General features: G+C 42.2%; 2 protein-coding genes across 5 annotated transcripts in view; one reads left to right on the forward strand and one right to left on the reverse strand.

The window, feature by feature from the left end:
- Positions 1–18,445, reverse strand: FBXO33 (F-box protein 33). Of its 2 annotated transcripts, XM_061367354.1 has the most exons (5): positions 18,318–18,445; positions 17,225–17,730; positions 10,553–10,663; positions 4,751–5,436; positions 1–1,987 (listed from the first exon to the last, which is right to left on the reverse strand). In XM_061367354.1, the coding sequence occupies exons 2-5, from the start codon at positions 17,662–17,664 to the stop codon at positions 1,716–1,718; spliced, it is 1,509 nt and encodes a 502-aa protein (XP_061223338.1). In that variant the 5' UTR covers positions 17,665–17,730; positions 18,318–18,445; the 3' UTR covers positions 1–1,715. The 2 variants fall into 2 exon arrangements, with proteins under 2 accessions (XP_061223338.1, XP_061223337.1); XM_061367353.1 differs by lacking the exon at positions 18,318–18,445 and having other exon boundaries at positions 17,225–18,054.
- Positions 17,248–20,385, forward strand: part of ZNF410 (zinc finger protein 410) — a 23,064-nt gene continuing 19,926 nt past the window's right edge. For 2 of the 3 annotated variants that reach the window (XM_061367355.1, XM_061367361.1), the window contains exons 1-2: positions 18,157–18,794; positions 19,253–19,388. The gene's annotated coding sequence lies outside the window, so the exon portion shown is untranslated. Of the gene's footprint in view, positions 17,269–18,156; positions 18,795–19,252; positions 19,389–20,385 lie in introns of those variants that run through there. The other variant, XM_061367357.1, reaches the window with a different exon arrangement.

Consider the following 20,385-nt stretch of genomic DNA (forward strand, 5'->3'; position numbering starts at 1 on the left):
TCAATTTGTAATGCTTTATTCATTGATTAAAAGAATATACATTTAACATAAACCATACAACATCAGTCATCAATTCAAACATTCAGCTGGTTTCCTTACATTTTCTGTCAGGAGTTTTTTGTCTGATCACATTTATAAGATAAAATCTCACCACATCTGGCATATACACACACTGTGCCAGTGGATTCACTCTACTGATGTACATATAAAATCCGCATGGTATGTGCTCACTGGAGACAAAACAGCGCACACCTGTCAAAAGGTCATTTTAATATAAGATGGTAAAACCATTTGTAAAACACATATAAACTTTTTCCATAAATAGAATCATATCTGGACATCTGTTGCATAAATTGTGTTTTCCAAAGCTTACAATATAGCAGCCAGGTCTCAGCACTGCTGGGCACCCACGTTGGCCACTTACTTTATTATTGCAGACTGTCCTTTAAACATTAAATGCACAACATTCGTACCACTTAAAACTGGGGTCAGGTGGAAGTCTCACAGAGACCACGTCTGTACCGCGGTTGCCCTGAAACAGTTAAATCGGCTTTTAAAGCCTCTCAGATATAACAAGATTTTAAAACATACTTCATGGAATGTTCTTCATGCATCATAGCAGCTCATACCTGTGATAGAACAAGCTTTGTATTTGCTTCCTTTCCTTCCTTTACATTCACTATTCACAGTGAAACAGGTGCATGTTTGTTAAGAGTTCTGAGGTTGCTGACTGAGCCACAGCACAGCTGTGTACCACAGGTCGAAATTCGACCTTATATATTACAATCTAGCAGTATCTGGCTGGCCAAAAGTTGGCCTGCCCCTGCCAGCATGTGGGCACTTCTTCGTTTTTAATCTATTCTTTGGCAGCTGACACAGGCGCTGACAGAGAAAATCCAGTGACTCGGTTGCTAGGGATTTCACGACTAATGTTTGTTTGCAGGTGTATATCTTAGTACTGAAGTCTTCACTGTTATGTTTTTACCTCATCGGAGTGCACATTCTTGCTTTTTTTCTTTAAAACTTTGGCCCAAAGCTAACTTTTAAGATGACAGAACATGAGAATGAACAAGGAGGGGTTTGCAAAGAATCCAATAGACTACATACACTCATGGAGTGGATCTGGAAGTGCAGGTACCTGAACAGCTAGTGTTTCACCCCACCACTTACCAGCTAGGAAAAGCTGAGTATGGGAGTTAAGTCATGCTTCAGAATCGGCACGTGAAATAAAGCAAGGTGAGAGTCTTATGATGAACAGCCCTGGATAGACTTCTCTTCCTTTAAGCCTATTAAGTAGCATGCTACCAGATTAAGCACACAATGACAGCACAGAAATCCACTGGGCTATGGATATGGGTATTAAAAAGGGTTGGCTCCTGAGCACAGAACTCCGATATAAGAGTAAAAATCATTCCAAATGCAGTTATCAGTAGAAGTAAAAAGTTAGCTGGCAACCTCGGACAGCCTTTGGCTGTGCCTCTGTAAGGTTTGGTAGACAAGTCCATTAACCGTGAAAACCCTAAACACTGCCACTTTCAGCTTCTAAACCAATACCCGACTACGTTCTTTGATCAAGAAGTAGAATACACATATATAATTCTATATAGCTAATACTGATTAAACACAGCACAAAAGGGGTTAATTCACACTACTGAAAAAAAAAACATAATAGGACCCTACTTGCATATGTAACCACAGGAATTGTAGATAAGGAGCTAAATGCCTTCACTGAAGCTTTGCATCTCTTTGTAGAAGTGACAAGTTGGCTCAGTGAAGACACTGAGCAGCTCTATGTCCATGACAGCATGCCAGGGTCGACCCAATCCGAGAGATACTTGCTCGATGAGATTGTGTACTGGATCCACATCCTGATCAGCCAGTTCTCCTTGGTCAAAATCAATGCTTTCTTCTGTGACTTCTAGAACTTCCAGGTCAGAGCCACGAAGACGAGCAATTGCTATGAGATTATGAGCCCAAACTGTGTAACCTAGGGGGAAGAAGAAGAAGTTGCTCTGTCATTTTGCCCCCCCCTTTTTTTTTTTTCCAGAAGTATGCAGTAGCAAATCCTCTCACTGTCCTTCTGGACCCATTTGTCACCTTCCATCTGGCAGAATCCCCCTACAGCATGGGTTGGTTTTTTTTGTTACAAGTGGTAAAGCCCCATCTTGTATTCTGAATGAAGAATGGTCAAAAATATCTCAGGTAGTTTGACCAAGCTTTTCCAGATCTATTTTTTTCCCCACTATCTGTAGAAAAGTGGACTTCCTTACCACAAGTTATACCTACAATTTCAAACCTTCTGTGATCTGCTTTGTAATGGAAATAAACAGAATTAAAACAAAAAGTAATCACTTATTTCAAGTGAGTGTATAAAAGGACTGTCTTACAACTGTTTGCTTTTGTTATACTAGAGGTAAATTTAACAAAAAAAACCCAAACCATGCAAACCAAAATCCTCTCCAGGAAACAGGGCACACCACTATATAAATACTTAAAAAAAATTAAAATCTACATATATCTTGTTATTCCATCTGAGATTTAAAATAATTACAAAGCTTCCCCCTCTTCCCATTAGTATATATTGGCATCCCTCTTTAAAAACACCTACTGCCTTGTTACCTGTTAGCTTTGTGTACTCTGGCTAAGGCAAATGCTGGGCTCCTCCTTATTCAGATGCAAACCACAAATAACCTGGGAACTTCCCTTTATTGGGAGCTCTGCCAAGTCAGCCCTTCCACTGCAAAAGGAAAGGCTCGTTTCTGCCTTCATCATCATTCTGTTGGTGAGACGCCCTCTTAGATTCTGCAGTCTACACAGTATTTGAACAGGGAAAATTAAGCTGCTGGGAAATTAAACCTATATGTAAATAAAAGCCTTTTTCAGAGCTAACAGCAAAGAAGAAGAGGAGGAAAAAACCCAAAAAAAATCTCAAAACAAACCACCACCACCAGCAACCCTTGAGTAGTATTGGAAACTGAAAAATAACCTCTTCAGCAGACAGGAGAAACCTGAGCCCTTACATATAAAGCGAATTATGGAGCCAAGCAACCATTTTATGGTAAGCCTCAGAAAACGTAAGCGTGAGTCTAAGAAGCTGCACTGAAGCATCACAGCATTCTAGATCTTTCTTCCTAGTCATGTTCTTTTCACAGCTGCTATTCTTGAAGAAAGATGCTTATGCTACAGTACCAGAGGAGTTATATTCACAGCTTTAAAACAATCAGGAGGCATTTATAAGCAGCTTAGCTAGCTTCTGTTACAAGGAGGGGAGAAAAGAAGGGGAAAGAATCTGGATCCCAACACCACAGCAAGGCTGATACTTGGCCATTCTCTCCCCCAGGTATACACAACATCTCTTCAAATGAAGGTGTAGCAACACCTATTTGCTACACAGAACTGTAGAAGGCATTTGCTTTCCCAGTACCCTGCACAAACTAATTCCTTCTGCTGAATAGACATGCGCTGGTATTAAAAGATACTAGCTAGCTTACTTCAGGTGTTTCACCATATTTCTAAGTTTAGATACTGCATTAGAGGACTTCCCCGTAGGAGGAGGATAATTTAGGGTAATACTTTTTAATTTATTTTTTTTAAGGTTCTTAAACTTGTACCCAAATGTTAAAAGAAACACGTAAAATGCACATTTAGAGTGGTACAGTCATGTGCCAGTATCCAAAACCCGTCAGACCTGGAAATTATAAAGGAAAGGCAGCTGAACTGATCTCCCCCGACAGCCTTCCTTATAATTTCTCAGTAGAAGACACTGGAAAAAACCTTCTTCTAGCACATACAGCATGACCTTCTGACTGCAACCAAGGAAATGTGAATGTACAGCCTTCACTGCTGAAGGTCTCTCCCTGTTTGTGCTGAATGACTGGAGCTTTACTCCCCCAAGCAGTCAGAGGACAGCTTATTCTTATGCAACAGAATACAGAGTCATTATTTAACTCCTTCATGCATCGTTACACCTGGTCTTGGTAAGCTGATTCCAGCACAAAGAACTATTCTGAATTATTTCAGTTTCAGATGCCTTCAGATTTGCTAAACAACTGTAATCTCCAGCAAGTACTGTACTGATGAGAGAGCTGAATATAAATGCAGGCTTTTATTGTTACTATTTGCAATGATATGGCAAGTAAATAGGTGGGATAAACCTAGTTCTGGTATTATTGGTGAAACCAATGCACCCACTGAGCCAATCTTCTCTGCACTGTACTTTTCAGCTTTCATCTACTGGCAAAGTCTTACCAAACTGGTAACAGACTTCCTATCCTTCAGCCATAGGGCACTTCCCCATGTTATTTACAAACAGGAAGCACAATCACTTCATCTTGCCAGCATATGAGCTCACAGTAAAACAGCAAATGTTTTCAGTGTTCACGGTCACATAACCAGCCACCTGGTAGAACCTGCATAATGCAGACCACTTTCAGGATAAGCCCCCTTGAATGCTCAGTTCTTTGTGATCCTCGCTTCTGTGAGGAGCCGAATAAAACCCTATGTGACTTCTCAACAGAAGTTAGTAAGCTACAAATACTTTCAGAACTCATACACAATAAACACCTTCAAATTTTCAAACACAAAAATATCTGTACAAGGTACAACAGAATGCATGGCAACCATGCAGCAGACTTTTGAACACCACTCCACTAAAACACATTGCTATTAAAAAGGCCAAAGTGTTCTAGGTATTCTGAAGTCATATACTACACCCACAGAGTATACTACACCCACAGAGTATACTACCTACCATGAACAGCCAGGAGAGACAGCCTTGTGCACCTCCAGGCTAGTAAGACAAGTGGATCTTCATTCCGGTTGTCGCTGAGATCTGGGAAACCAGACATATCTATCACATCATTCATTAGTATAAAGTGAGTGAGGAACTTGTCATACTGCCTGGATATGAGGTCAACAACAGCCCCTGAAACACAAGTGATGTAGCTGTCAAAGTGAATCCTCTCTAGGGGGATACTGGGCTTAAGAATCCTTAACATATCATCACTTTTGACATCAAAAGCCATTATATAGACCCGAAGATTAGTGCTGTTGCGAGTCAGCGCCTTCCAATTCTCATCTTCTGGCATACTGTCCAATGACTTGTGCATTATGGAAACGCTGTGGACCAGGAGAGACAGTCGATGCAAAGGCACATGGTTGCTATCAGCCAGGACTCTTGCCATTTCAGCTGTAAAATCACAGAAATCCAAAGCGAGCGAACGCAGATTCACAAAGCGCTCCAATTCAACCGCGGTGATAAGAGTGGTATTACCAGGGATGTGGTTGTCCAATAAGCTCAGATGTTCCATGGTGTTGGCTATAGGGTTTGACAAGGAGGACAATGATGTGGGAGTTACTATTTGCAGCATAAACCCACAAGACAGCCATTTCAATTGCCTGCTATTGCCCAATATCTCTTCAAACAGCTGTTGGATTCTGCAAGTAAACAAAACAATGATCCTGTTAAACATGGTTTAGTCTTACCAAATGCATACCATTCTATTTTTTATTCCAGATTCTTCTTTCATTTAATGGCCTTATTCTGTAGGAAGGTGCTATTATTATGGTTCCTGCGAACTACAAGTGTTAGAACCTGACTTTGCAGATGTCCCACAGCAATTTAACCCTCACTGCACGGTGAAGAGGTTAAAACTGTAAGCCATCTTGTGAAAAATAAAGTATTCTGTCTTTCAAAAACAGTGGCACACTATGAACCTTCATTTCATGTATTTTCCAGCACGTATTTAACACCCTCCCACATACATTTTAAGGTTATGCAAATAAGAAAACCTGTAATGCTTTTAAAACATAGCTCTTGTTTTTAAAAACAGCTCCTTGTATTTGCTAACCTCTCCAGAACTGCAAATTCAGTATGGAAAACAAAAGTAATTTTCAATGAAAGGTTGCAGAAACTTGACTTTGAGCATAAGTCAGAATGATCTCAAGCTACCTACTTGACTCTGCTCATTAAAGGGTAAAGAACAAGCATATAAGATGACTCTGTAAATAATTCCAAATGTACAGCTAACTGGATTTTCAAGTGTTAACAGACTTCAAGTTTTACCGAGACAACTTGGACCTGGTACAATTTCGACCTCAGACAAATTCAAATGGCAAGTGCTCTTTGAGCTTGTATTTTAGGACATTTATGTGGATGAGCATTTGATCTCAAATCCTGGTCAGCTAGAGGAAAAAAAATTGGTGTTTAAGGGAAGCAGCTGAGCCAGGTTATGACAGTTCCACAAAATGTCAAGAAATAAGATGTGAACACCTCTAGCGCAAAACAGCAGAAATTTGTGCCTCAAATCAGCTAGTGTTTTGCACAGAACGCTTCTTTCTTTATTGCCAGGAGTATCTGCATACTTTATGTATCTAAGCAAAACACTGTTACAAAGTTGTTATTCTCATCCATCTATCTTTAACAGAGATACTAAAGGCTTCTTTAGCCCAATATCCTGACTGACAGCAAAGAAACACTGACGCCTCAAGAAGTGCAACAGACCAAGAAAAGCACGCAGGGGTATTTCTCAAATTATCTCCCTCATTTCCAAACGCTTGTAACTCAGACCCACAGGCCGAGGTGGCTCTTCCCATTTAGTAACGCTCAGGGACCCCACTTCTACAAGTTTATTCACATACACGTTTGGCAACTGCAACATCCAATAAAAGAGAATCCTGCAGGATCATTTCCCCCCCTTCGTGCTCACTCTGAACCTGTCACCTACCACCTTTGATGCCCCATAATCCTTCTGTTTTAAGTTTAGAGATCAATCCTTATTCAACCTCTCCCTCTGCAAATCCTTATTCATCCTCTCCCTTGCTTGCATGTGCTTTCTTCTCCTAAAAACATACTCTGTTTGCAAGGTCTGACTTCTCTTTGTAAATGGAAAAGTTGGTGTGATTACTGTATTTACCTATTATACACCTCAGAACAGTTCCTTTGCCTAGTATAGTCATCAGGTTTAAAGACTTCAGTTCTTCCAGATATTCTCTGATTTTTCTGATTACTTTTTTTTTAGCTGAGGACTGGCAACTGCGACACAAATGAAACAGTTTTAAATACCAGGTCAAGTCACAGGTAGGGTAGTTTTGCTATTTTGTTCCTAAATTGTTCTACAGCTCACATGACCCCGGTTTGATCCTGGCAATGTCCGTTTCACAATTATGCCTGATGATGCTTAAATTGAGGGCAGATTCTCTGACAATCCCCCAACCCTCAAAGAAAAAGGTTCTACCATGGAAACCTCTCTAATTTCTTCCAATAAATGATGACACTTCCCTCTCCACTCTCACCATACACACCTACAAACGGCACTGTAATGGTTGCAGCAATGGTAGTTTATTTTGTAATAATTAAGTAGTCAATCTTAATAGTGCTTGTAATATTTTACAGAACAATTGAAGAGATGACAATTTTGAGATGCTTAGTAGAATACAGAACACTACCGTTATATACCTCAGAGCACTAAGAAAAAAGGTCTTTAAATTGTGCTTCTCATATGACTTAAACATCTAAGTTAGAAGAGTACTGTTCTAGCACTCTCACAATTTAACACAGAGAAATACAGTACAGAGTTCTGCAGCTGTAGGGTGGGTTTTCTCCCATATGGGAATTGCATTAAATAACTTCTTAAAAGAGAGATACTGATTTAACACTATCTACACATCAGCTTATCAGTGCAAGCAGCAAAGTATTTATACAAGTATTTAGATTTGTGGTGACTAGTCTACCAACCTGTAGGTTATAAGAAACTTCCCTCAGTTTTGCCAATTTAATAAAAAGAGATCAAACATGTCAATAGAGAACACTTAAGAGTAATCACTTTTGGATTGTTTTTAATACCCAATTTATGTAAGTCCAGACAAGATGTGCCCATATAAACCACAGGCCATTAGTTTTAACATATTTCAAATAAGTCTTTCAAACACCCTATCAGGGGCTTTTCCTCCCTTGCACACTCTTGAGTATATCCTATTTTTCATAAGCAGACTCCATCTAACTGGAGTTTGCAAAAGTTCGAACTGTGTTCTAGAAATGTAGACACAGTAAGTGAGTATTTGGGAATCAGCACCCACTTTATTATCATAGTAATTTTTACTTCAACTGCTTAGCATGTAGTACAATATTTATCCTAACTTATGCACAGTTATCTTAAAGCTCACTTATGAGACCAAAGTTTAGGCATGGTTTAGTATGTGTAACACAAAATATAAGCAGAGCTCAGCATATGCAAGAAAACAACATAACCTAATGATGCCTCAACAAGTATACATCAGTCCCCTTTCCTTCCTGTAAGGAGCAATTGTGGGATGTTAACTATCAACCTGAATCCTACAAATGATCATAGCGGAGCAGAACAGATAAAAAATAAAGAACTCAAAATAAGTTAGTTTCCCAATTAATGCCTGAAATGATGCTTTCAGCCAGAGGACAGACCAAAGCCTGACTAGACAGGCCGATTCGATATTTAAGCCCAAAGAACAGCCCTGACCAGTACTGAAGCACATCAATGGACCTGCACAGAAAGCAGACATACTCCTAAGATGCATATGGAGCCCCTTTGTTTAATTCAAAAAGGTCAATCAAAATATTTTGTCTAATAACAGAGGCTAAACTCAATTCTTTTGGGAATCAAACCATCTGAACCACTCAGATTAATCACGGGAAGCAGATTTCAGAAAGCCAAATTTTTGAACTCTTTGTTTAACTCAAGACAAATGCAGTATTTATGCTGATGCTGAGCTCCCAACACTAAGGAACTGAGTTGTAAAGAGAATTTTAGAAAGGAACTAGGGACATGTAAGCTACACAGAAAAAGAACGAGCATTACGAATCCATGCTGATCAGTGCAAAAGTGTTATTTTTGAAGATACAACCCAAAGCCTCCTCTCTCTCAGAACAATCCCTAGTCTTAACTTGGAGGAGCATCCTAATGGTTCTGTGCTAGCAGAGATTCCACCCACAATCTGTTACACCCAGCTCAATGCTATGGACTTCAGGAAATGTCACATTTTCTTCACCAACTGCTTTAATTGCAGGAAGTTTCTGAAACAGCTACTGATGTTTATCACCATATGGGTTAGAAAATCCTCAGCTATCAATAACGCTGTCTCCAAAGGTCGTTCAGCATCTTCCAGGGTTAGTTACCAGCACCAGCGCTTTACAACTTAACTGATGCAAACACCACATACAAAAGACAAGACTAAAGAGCCATAAAAATTTACTTCCTGAAGTAAATCTGCTGCTAGTGCTAATGAACTTGAGAATACCAAACAAAACACTGGCAGCTTTCCTTTAATTTAGAAAAGGACCAGCAGGTCCCAAATACATTGTTTTACTCTAGAAAAAAGCCCACACCAAAACCAAGCAAACAAAAAGAGGCAGCATTTATTTGCTCATTCCAAAATGTGCAAAGGTCAACATTCACCCAAAAAACTAATTTGAAAGTAGATACTGGGCTTTGAGGGGTTTATGGCTCTGAAACGTGCATACTTATTTTTGTTACTTGTTTGAAGAAATGTTTAACCATACACTCAGCTGAGTAAACATCTGCTTAAATGGCTCTCTTCAAACCCCTTGGCAAAGATTTGATTATATATGTGTTTTGACAATAAAGGATATGAAAAAAGGGAGCTTTCACTAAATCAGCCTTTTACCTGCACACAGCACAACAGTATATATATTACATATGCTCCAAGTTCTGCATTCTAAGCATAATGGATGACACAGTATGTGACACACATCTGTATTTGCACTGTTTTGCAAACTTATGACCAGACCAAACCCTTACTTTCATGGTTGTGTTCACATACATACATACATTGAGCTGATCATATACCTACACTACTTCTAGAACCACTCAAAAAAATACCAGCAGAGCTCACAAGTGGCTGTAATTATTTTGCTCCTAAGCTACTGGGAGAAAGATGTTTCACGAGACACAAATTAAAATTATGGTATTCAGAATTTACCCGTATGGAAGGTTTTAGCAGAACTGGTAAGCATTCAAGGACTGTACCATATGTAATTATGGCAAGCTACAATACACCTCTGCACTAAACAAACACATTGTGAGCTACATTCTTCCAGGAATTCTGCAAATACATAACCTACTTCTAAAATGCAACTCTAAGTTGTTTGTATTTACGTTCGCTTTCAAGTTTACTTGCTACATGTCCTTAATTATTGTGAAATACAACAGATTATTTATTTTTCTAATTTTTTCATGTGCTGCAATGGTAGAGGTGCTGGTAACAACACACTGTCCTTCTTCCCTTTTGGTGCCATTGACACATTGTTTCTAGAACACAGTGAAAAGAGGAAAGAAAGGATTCTCACCCTGCTGAGAAAGGGAGAAATAAAAAGCCACAAAAATAGACTACTTCATGTGAATAGCATGAACAGAAATCAATTCAATTTAAGAATTTAGATTCTCATCCAATTAAAACACTCAAAAGCTTTCTCAGTCACATATTTCAGGCATGAAAATCTGTGCTATGTTATCTGGTTTTATTATTTTACTGTATTTGATAATTTAAAAATATAACTTACTGCTTAATCTTCTTGCCATCAGGGTCAACCTTACCGAGGTATGTATTTGATATACTTCCATGCTGCTGCAGAATACTTATATCCCCAAAGAGACTTAACTTCTGGAGGTTCCTGTGAAACATCAAAATAAAAAGGAATCTGTAAGGAATCATTCTGGACAAGACAAGATACTGGCAATAAGAACACATTATTACATGGAACATATATTCTGGTTTGGGAAACATCCTAGTGTCCCAGAATACAGACATAAATGGAACTACAGAAAAAGAGACTGGAGGGGAAAAGGACAACACAAACTGCTAAAGCCAGCTGTAAAAGCAAATGCCAGTTTTCAGTCACCACAGTATTTTCAGTAGGCCAGCACGGTAAAAAAAGCTTTTAGCAGTGCTTTCACGCACTTTTTAGTCCTTGGAACATGTGCGTTAAGTGTCACAGATGAAAACATCAAATATCTATTCTTTTTAACATTTAACACTTCATCCCATGCCCAGCAGAATGCAACCACAAACAATCCTGCCTGAGCACTTACGGGTTTCAGCTGGGTTACAAATGGGAGCCCAAACCTGCCTCAGCTGGGGCAAACACAAACCTCAGACAGGAAAAGCGAAAGCTCCCGACACTGTGTCTAATTTCTGTTACATCAAATCAGGGGAACCTGTTCTAGCTCTTCCCATCAGTGACCAGAAGAGGATTAGTGGTCCAACATGACATACAATTCTGATCTCTAGAAGGGATGCCTAAAAAGAAGTGAATGAGCATATGTTTATGCTGGACATGGCTCAGGGTGCTGGACAGTTTTCCTTTCCTTAGTACAGCTTATTTCTAACTTGCATGTTCTATATTCCTAAAAATTACCAAGCAAGAGATATGGAAATGACTGCAGTGGTAAGAGTAACTGTGTGGCATTTACTTTTGAGATTTTTATTTTTTTAAACCAAGTTTTGGGTACCATTTTTAATACATGCTGTGAAGTAGATTTACTCCTAACATGCAAGGACTAGTCTGCAATTAATTAACATGGCAGAAACTCCAGTTTCATCACAACTGGATACATGAGTTGAATTAATCTTAAACAGCAGGTGCCAATTAACCTGTAGCTGACAATTAAGTGAGTTACATAAATCCTTATTTCTGCTGGCTTACAAATCATATGCTAATACTTCAGATCAGCTTTGAGGAAAATGCAGTACAATTACATTGCTCAAGCATAGGGAAGCTCTGGTGCCATCTCACTACTTCCGCAGTATGAACTGATATTTTACCAAGAGGGATAAGAAAAAAAAAAGTATCAAGTAGTCAGGTTTTACATTTTTTCTAAGTATTAAATGCAGTCTGTAACTGGGACCTACCATGAATCATAACTTACTTCATTTGAAGTTCCTGTATTCAATAACCATGTACTAGTATCCTGAAATCTACTCAATGCTGAGTTTGCTACTTTCTTCTAGAGGTACAGAACAAGCTCATACCAAGACCCACAAGCTTCCTGTTGAGTCAGGCAAATACTGGGGCAAAATACCTAGATTTTAAAACTGTTTCAGAAATTTTAACCATTCAGTATCTAGTCTTTAAAATACAGGACTACTGCACTGATGACACGTTAATATAAACTGAGCCCTGACCACAAGCTCAATATTCTATGACTGACATTCTGACAAAGACAATGCCTGATCATACTGAAGAACAAGCTTGGCAGGGAAATCTGTGAAGACATGGGCACCACCACCTCTTCTTCCCTCAAAACTTGTAAGAGTCTGCTATGACAGGGAAAGCAGCAGAAACCTCCACCTGGTGTGAAAGGCAGTGTTCACAGCCAGTGCTGTAATTAAGCTTTTATCTTCTGATCTTGGTGACTTAATTCTGAGGGATGAGACAAAATGCCATCTTCAGACAATTTTGTATCACCTGCATTATTTTCATCACACACAGGTCTTGTTTTGTGCTACTCATACCCCAGTGAATGCTGCTGTAGGCAGGTATTCATTTTAGAGCCACCAAACTACAGGACACATGAAGCACTTTACTAGTATCCCACATTTTTACTACATCTATTTGACTGCTATTTCACATGCTACACAGACACATGAAGAAGTTCTCTGCCTCAAAACTTAAGCAATTAAAACATTCAGTAATTTTTCCATTCACAGCACAGTTATTACCATCAACAAACCTGGTCACAGTTCAACACAATATCAGATTTTTGTTGCTATCTGCAGCATCATATAATCTCTATGGCGTTCAGCTCACATCTAATCTTTATTTCAGAGAGTTAGTAAAGTGATCACTATTTAAATAAAATTTAGAAGTTAATTGTCACATTTGCTAAAAGTCATAAGGGCATGTTAATCCTATGCACAACCCATATTCAGAGCTGGGGAAAAAAACGTGTTTTGGGGGGATTTTTAAGCTATTCATTTTCCATTAACTCAAAAAGCATGCTAAAGGCAGTAAGATTCTTCACAGGCCTCATCTTCAGTTTTGGCCAGTCTTTCTGAACAGCCAAATTAAAAAAAGAACAAAATGGCCTTGCTTACATTCAACATGAATAAATGGTATGGCACATACTGTACTGTTACACTAGTTTTTGCCAGTTTAAGCTGACTGCTCAGACCAACAGAAAAGAGTCATTACAAAACCTCAAATAGAGATGCAGTCTATTGTTTTCAGCCACTCACCAATTTTCGGTAACTCTGAGATGGATACTACACTTTACCAAGATACCACAGTTTTACTATAATCTTGCATTTTTGTTTCCACAGCAAAGATCAAACAGGTCACACAGATGAACACACTGCAGAGGAAAAGGGGGGGGAGGGGAGGGGGGAGTGTATGTTACTACCTTCCTATCTTTCTTTGTAAGCAGCTAAAGGAGAAACCATACTTTGGGATTTCAGAGTTGCATAAAAGAACACAGATTTTTTTCTCCTGAATAACCAGGAGGTGCTTATTAGGTGCTCTATGCACTGCAACGTCACTCTCCCACCTGCTTTCTAGAACTTAGTTTTGAAAGATCAATTTCAGGCAACACAGATTACTAGGATCTCTTAAGAGCCACTAAGCAAACAAACTGTCCCTCCAAATATTGCCACAGAGCATTATGGCAACACACACCCCTTCGGTTTGGTTTTTTTTTTTTTATAGGAATAACATCAACTGTTCAGCAATAATATACCTTGTTACTTTGCTTCATTTACTGTCATAAATATAACAGGTCATGGGAAAGTTACAGATCACTAAACATTACTGAAGTAGGGTTTATAATTAAATAAATTACGGATTTTTAGAGCGGTTCCAGCGCGATTAAAGCAATATTTTGGGAGTAATATGCTGATAAGCACAAAATAAAGTTTCTGGTGACTTGAGCTCTACCTGAAATACAAGACAGGTATACTAGAACATACCTTTTTGGATTATAACTGCCTGTCAGCAGCAACACTCAGAGTATTTTCAGTTGTTTTTAAACCAAGTTGCAGACAACCAGCTACTGCCTTAATTCCATCAGAATTAGCAAAGGCCACGCTGAAATATTTTTCTAGAGATTTAATATGCAGACTTGCTTAGAAATTAGCAGTTTTACATTGTACAGAAAATGCTTTTCCTAGCAAAAATACACATTGTTCTCCTCTACCCTAGAGAGCATTTAGAAATTACATTACTTTTACTCATTATTTTTCTTAGGTCCAGTGGTACTATAAATCCTCAAGGAATTTTAGAGACATCTGAAGTACTTTTTTTTTCCTGCAAGGAAGGAGTGTGCGTGTTACTGTGTTAATAGTAGATTAAAAAGCCCACAACATGATTACAAGGTTAAGAAACAGCATACCATTTCACAGAAGTACGTTTCTTCCTTCCCAGTTCTGAAGTATCAGATGGAAGTTCTTTGAACTTCTCTGCCAAAAAGCTATCATAAGGGCTAACAGGAGTTATGAAAGAACCATCCTGTTTTAAACTTAATTCCAAAAGGAATGCATTTACAGTGATTCAGCCACTCCAGAATTTAAAAACACTGCTTTTTCCAACATTTTGGAAACTAGAATAGCTATCCCACGTACAGGAACATACGGCAAACACAGGAAGGAATTATTAATTATCCCTGCATTACAGATGAATAAACAGAAGCAGAGAAATAAAGTGACTGGGCCACGGTCATCCCTTTGACAAAGCTAAGCAGCAGGCAGATGACAATGCCTCCGGTTTAGACATGTCACAGTCAGAACTAAGCAGCAATGTGCAATATGCTAATGCTCCTTCCCAAAGCTCTCCTTAAAGAGCTAAAACACAATGTTCCAATGTTCTACATACAAACCAATCGGTTATCGGTAGTTACCCTGCAAGAAAAAAAATACATCAAAATAAACTAAAACCTCTGTCTGTTCGAGGAGAGGAAAATTGGTCTATTCAGAAAGTAAAAATGAATAAAAGCTCAACTGTTTAATGCAAACCCCCTCCCCAATTTTTTAAACACTCATAAAGCGCCTGCTGTAATAACCAGGTACCCTCTGTTCCCAAGTCATACATTATTCATCTCAAAACAAAAGAGCAGCGTGCAAATGATTTGCAGACATCAAAAAAGCACAGCAACGCAAATTCTTATCAAAATGGTAACTTTTCACCCCTGGCTTACCACCAAAATTATACTAATCTACCAAAAAACAGGTACTGGAGAAACAACTACTTCTACATCATATTTACTGCAGTCCTGATCCACACTGGGCACAGAGAACCTGTAAAAAGAACTTTCGAAAGCAACTGTCCTTTTCAGAGGAAAAGGTGTACCAAAAGCCATCTCACAAGGCATTTAACTTTGACACCCTCATATTTTAGTGAGATGGGGGGAAGCATTCTAGTTTTTCCAACAAAACTCCAGGCAACATCTTTTGCAAGCACTCTTTAAAACTTCAAGTCCATGTAGTCCAAGATACTTGTCTCAGATCAGATAATCACCACCACCACCACTTCAACATTGTTTCCATTTATGACATTAGCTGGATTTCCCAAAGATTCAACAGTTCAGCAAAAGCTCCTTAAACGCAAGAGAAGCCCAAACAAAACAAATGATCATGATCTGCATACCGAGGATTGGCTGGGCAAGAAATAAATGAAGACTAAAGTGAACTGGGACCCACGAGCCGTTTTCAGAAATAAGGTTTGTAACTCTTAGCCATCACAGCTGCACCACAGGGAAGTACCTGCTGGGCACAACAGAGCAGAGGAACTGAAAGTGTGACTTCACATACTACATTTGCTTTCAGCTCAAAGCAACGAGGAATTATTTGAAGTCCTCTTGCTACAATTCAAAATAAAGAAGCAAGGAAGGCCTCAAACTATGCTCTAATCTATCCAGAATCAAAGAGGGGTGTGATCAGACCATACATAATTCAGATATATGCAGCTTTCCAAAGGCCATCCACAGTGTTTAACACTTCCTAAAGATACCTTAAAATACATGCAGTTTTGGGTCTGTTTTTTTTAATTTCCTTGGTAAGTGAAGCTATATGCACACAGATGGGAGGCAATATTAACCATTTCCTACCCTAAACTCTGTATGGCTTTCCAAACACATCACAACCTAACAGCCTTGTTTTCCTGTCTAGGCGCTGACTGGAGGCCATACATTAAGATATCTGATTATTATCTTTTTAAAAAGATACCTATCTTGATCACACCCACACGCGACAAAGAGAATGCAAGTGGTTTCACTTTAAAGAACTCCAACCTCCGGAAATTACCTAGCCTGCGAAAGTAAGTCTGTAAAAAGCAGGATCTAAACACATCTTAAGTCCAAACAACAGGAAAATACTTCTATCATTTAAGCTCAATTTGGTCAAGAAAATCCTACGTCTGAAGTATTTTTTCAAACAAAACCAAATCTCCTCCTATTTAAAACTGAGTCAGATCTCAGTTTAGCCCTGCAACAGGAGAACTGGCATGAAAGCTCAGGTTTTCAACAGCAAAATCCCTCATAGCTAGAAAGGTGAAAGTGTTTACTGGGGCAGTACTCCATCATTCTCAGTCTTGAAAGACACCAGTGATGCCATTTTCATCTTCCTTCTAATTTCTCGCGGCATTAATTATTTTTCAGTCATGCGTAAGAGGTCTAAATCCTGTCGCTAGTAAGGCTTATTTTAAAGTGAGAAAGGTGCCTTGTTAGGCACCAAATTCAAACTCCCGGCTCCTACTCGCTTCACGGCAGTTGCATTCCCCCCTCCTTCGGAAAGACGAAGGAGTTTTTCTTACTGCAGTTACATCTGTTTCGCATATTGACTAGCCGCTTGCCAACTAAACGCCTGCGGTTATATTCCCTATCAAGCAAGCTATAGAAGAGAACAACAATTGGGCAGTGCGAAGCACCGCGTCTCCGCTTCTGCTCAGCTCGCAGTCGCACAAACATCAGGATTTCCGGGGCCGGCAGCGCGGGGCTAAGCGGGCCTTACCCCCCGCAGCCCCGGGCGCAGCCCCAGCAGGAACCGGCCGCCGCGGGTCTTCCACAGACGCCGCTGCCGGCTGCGGGCGTCGCCCTCTCCCGCGAAAGCGGACGGGACGGCCGGGCCCGGGCCCCGCGTGGCTCAAGGGGATTCTGCGCTCCGCCTGCCCCCTTCCCTCGCTGCCTCCCTTCACGCTCCCGCTGGGCGAAGCGCGGCCCGCTCCCCTGCCCTGTCCTGGCGGCGGTACCTGTTGTTCCGGACGCTGCTCAGGACGCACAGCACCAGCTCCAGGTAGGTCCTCAGCAGGTCGAGCCAGCGCGGGCACAGCGGCGGCGCCTCCCCGTCGCCCGCCGCGGCGGCGCCCTCGCTCGCCGTCGCCGCTACCACCGCCCCCCCTCCGCCGCCGCCACCGCTGGGGTAGTTGTCGGCGGCGAACTGTACGCGGAGCTCACGGACGAACCAGCCACACTTCCGCATGAGGAACTCGAGGCGCGGGCGCTCGGCCGGCGAGACGCGGAGGCTGAGGCGGAGGCGCGGCCACAGGGCCGGGTAGAACAGGCACTCCCGCCAGTGCGAGCAGGCGGCCGAGGCCCGCAGCCGGTCGGGGCCCGCCAGGAAGGAGAAGATGTGGACCACCAGCTCGCTGGGCAGGGAGCCGGCGCCCACCGCCTCCCCGCACACCGACATGCCTGGCGCCGGCCCGAGCCCCGCTGCGGTGGCCCCAGGCGGCGGCCCCGGCCTCGCCTCCAGCTCCTGCGACAAAAACAACAACATCAATGACAAGGCGGAGGGGGCGGGCGCCGGCCGGGACGCGGCTGCTGCCGGGACGCACCACCCCCGCCACCGCCGGGGGGTACGAGGGGCGGAGCGGACCCTACCACCGCCCAGCGAGGCGGGGAGGGGCGCGAAAGGGGGAGAGGTGGGTCTCGACCGCTCGCCCGCGCGGCGCCGCGTAAGCCCTACCACCCAGCCCGGAGGGGGGTGGTTAATGAACACGCTTCCGGCACCGTCTTCTGTTCCTGCAAAACCACGAGAAACGCCACAGAGGAGGATGGAGGAGCTACCCCGCAGGAGGAATGGAACGTGCCACGGTTCAAATGGGAGGCAGAGCCGGCCCAACCGCCTCCGCGAGGGGGGGCGTTAGCCATTAACTCTTCTGTGCCGGGGGTGGGGGCTGCGGTGTGCTGCCCCACAGCTGCGTCCCGCAGCGGAGCTAGCGAGTTGCGGACAGCTCGAGGTGGAAGCAGCGTGCTTTCCTCCTAGCCCCGTAGCATAACCCAGAATAGGGGGCTGAAGCGCAGCTGAGTGGCTGAGCGGAGCGAGGGTGTGTGGGTGCCCACCGGTACTGCGCCTTGAGGTGTTGCGGGCCGGGCCGGCGGCGCGGCTCCCCACAGCGGCTTCTTCGTCTCAGCGCAGTGCGGCGGGCTGACCGGGGGGCGGATCCGCAGCCATCGCCGACCCCTGTGGGAGAGCTGGGCGCTGCCGGGGGCAGTGTGCGGGAGAGTCGCCGCTGGCCGCGCTTGCCCCCGGCGCTTGTGTTGAAGAGGACTTGGGTGGGAAGCGTATCGGGCGGCGCCGACAGGGCCCTCCTCTGGGCGCACGTACGCCTTTGAGCCAGCGAAATTACCTCAGCAGCATTCCAGCTGCCGCCACGGCAAACGCGCTGACTACGCAGGAAAGGCGAAGAGCAGCAGAGTTCGGCACGTGACACAGCTGTATACGCGCCTGAAAGGACACATGAGGAAATGCGCCAAATCCTAGCTCCCTCAGTTTCGTAAAACTCTGCTTTGTAATAGCCATGCCAATGTCAGCTATAAGTGTGTAAAGATAACGTCTCTTGTGCATGCAGGCTTTTGAGAGAATTTAAAAATCTGTCACATACTGATGCTGCAAAGGCTGAACATCGAAGTGAATTGCAGTTTCATATGTAAGTTTTACAGTCCTAAAAGCCTCATTGAAATAAAATTTAGTACTGTCAGTATCCTGGAACAGTGTACATCACTATATAACAATGTTATATGTGAGTGTACAAAAATGTACACATGAAAGAACAAAAGATGGAATAAGAGAAATAAAGCTCAGGCTCCTCTTTGCATTCAGAATAGGGTCCCATTGTGAACAACCTTACCAACAATCAGATTTTAAGCTGTCCTCCATGACTGGCCATTTTCTCACCCCTATCACAGCAGGGGTGGAACCCCAGTATTGTTTTTCTTTTCTTGAATCTGGTCATAGAGGAACTGTGACTAAGTCTTCTATTTCTCCTTGATTACAGAGAATGATCCCAGAGGGGCAGATGTTATTGAGAAATTGAGACCATAGGAAATTCCCAGCTGGACAGTTCTCCCTTCAGGAACCACTGCGGCTTCACACACCTGCACAAGTGATTTGGATCTGCACAAACAACTCAGGTAAGCACTGTGCTACTCCCACTGCAGGTTCCCCTGTCAGATTAGGGGAAATCCCCCAGGCAGTCAAGATGTAAGCTCTGAAGCAGTCAAAATCACCTGGCCCAGAAGGATACAAATGAAAGGAACTTGCATGTCTATATGTCCCCAGATTTTACTACTTACTCAACAATTCCAGGTTGTTGAGCTGATGATGAGTCAAAGGACTTTTGAGATTACAAAGTGTCTTAATGTAACAGAATCGAGCTTTACGATTCATTGCCCTGGGATTACCAAACTGGCATAAAGAAAAAAATGGGCTATAAAGTCAATAGTCCTGCATTTCTGGTTGCCTTTGTTGGGTTGTATCAGGTCTTCAAATCTGCTGGGATTGTGCCAGTGAACAGTTTATAACTGTGACGGTTGCATGGTCGTTTACTCAACTCCATCTTATTTGGGTAATCTTCAGTTTTGTAGGCTCAAGTGAATAAAGTAACCTAAAGCTTCAGATCATCACATCTATGGTCAAGTGGGCTGACATTATAAATGCTGGACTTGGCGAGGTTTCCCGGCTCAAGCCATTTGCATGAGTGGTGTGGCACTGAGGCAATCAGATCTCAGAAGCTGCAAATTCTGGGCCTTGAATCACAGTTTTTCCTGCCTTGGACATCAGAAATGTGCTTTGGTTTGACTGTGAGTTGATTTCATGGTGCCAGCTTTTGTTAGTACTAATGCAGCGACTGCAAGTTGATAATACTTCACAAAATGATGAGCATCTGACTTGCTTGCAGCCTGTAGGGAGTTCCTCAGTGATTCCAGCAGGCAGCTGGTCAATGGCCTTTTTGCTGAAGCACCAGGCTCTCAGTATGACTACTACAGCTCACAGCCCTCTGTCAAGCCACAGAGAGTTCTAAAGCTAAGGGGAGTAACTGTGAATCTGTAAGCTGCATATCAAAGTTGGCTGAAAGGCAGCGGAGCTATACTGCACATCCTGGAGGAAACCACTGCAGAGCAGTTTGCA

The sequence above is a fragment of the Neopsephotus bourkii genome, unplaced genomic scaffold, assembly GCF_033783945.1.
Source record: "Neopsephotus bourkii isolate Nb327-2 ecotype Australia unplaced genomic scaffold, CSIRO-AGI_Nbou_v1 NB_1376, whole genome shotgun sequence".
Taxonomy (NCBI): domain Eukaryota; kingdom Metazoa; phylum Chordata; class Aves; order Psittaciformes; family Psittacidae; genus Neopsephotus; species Neopsephotus bourkii.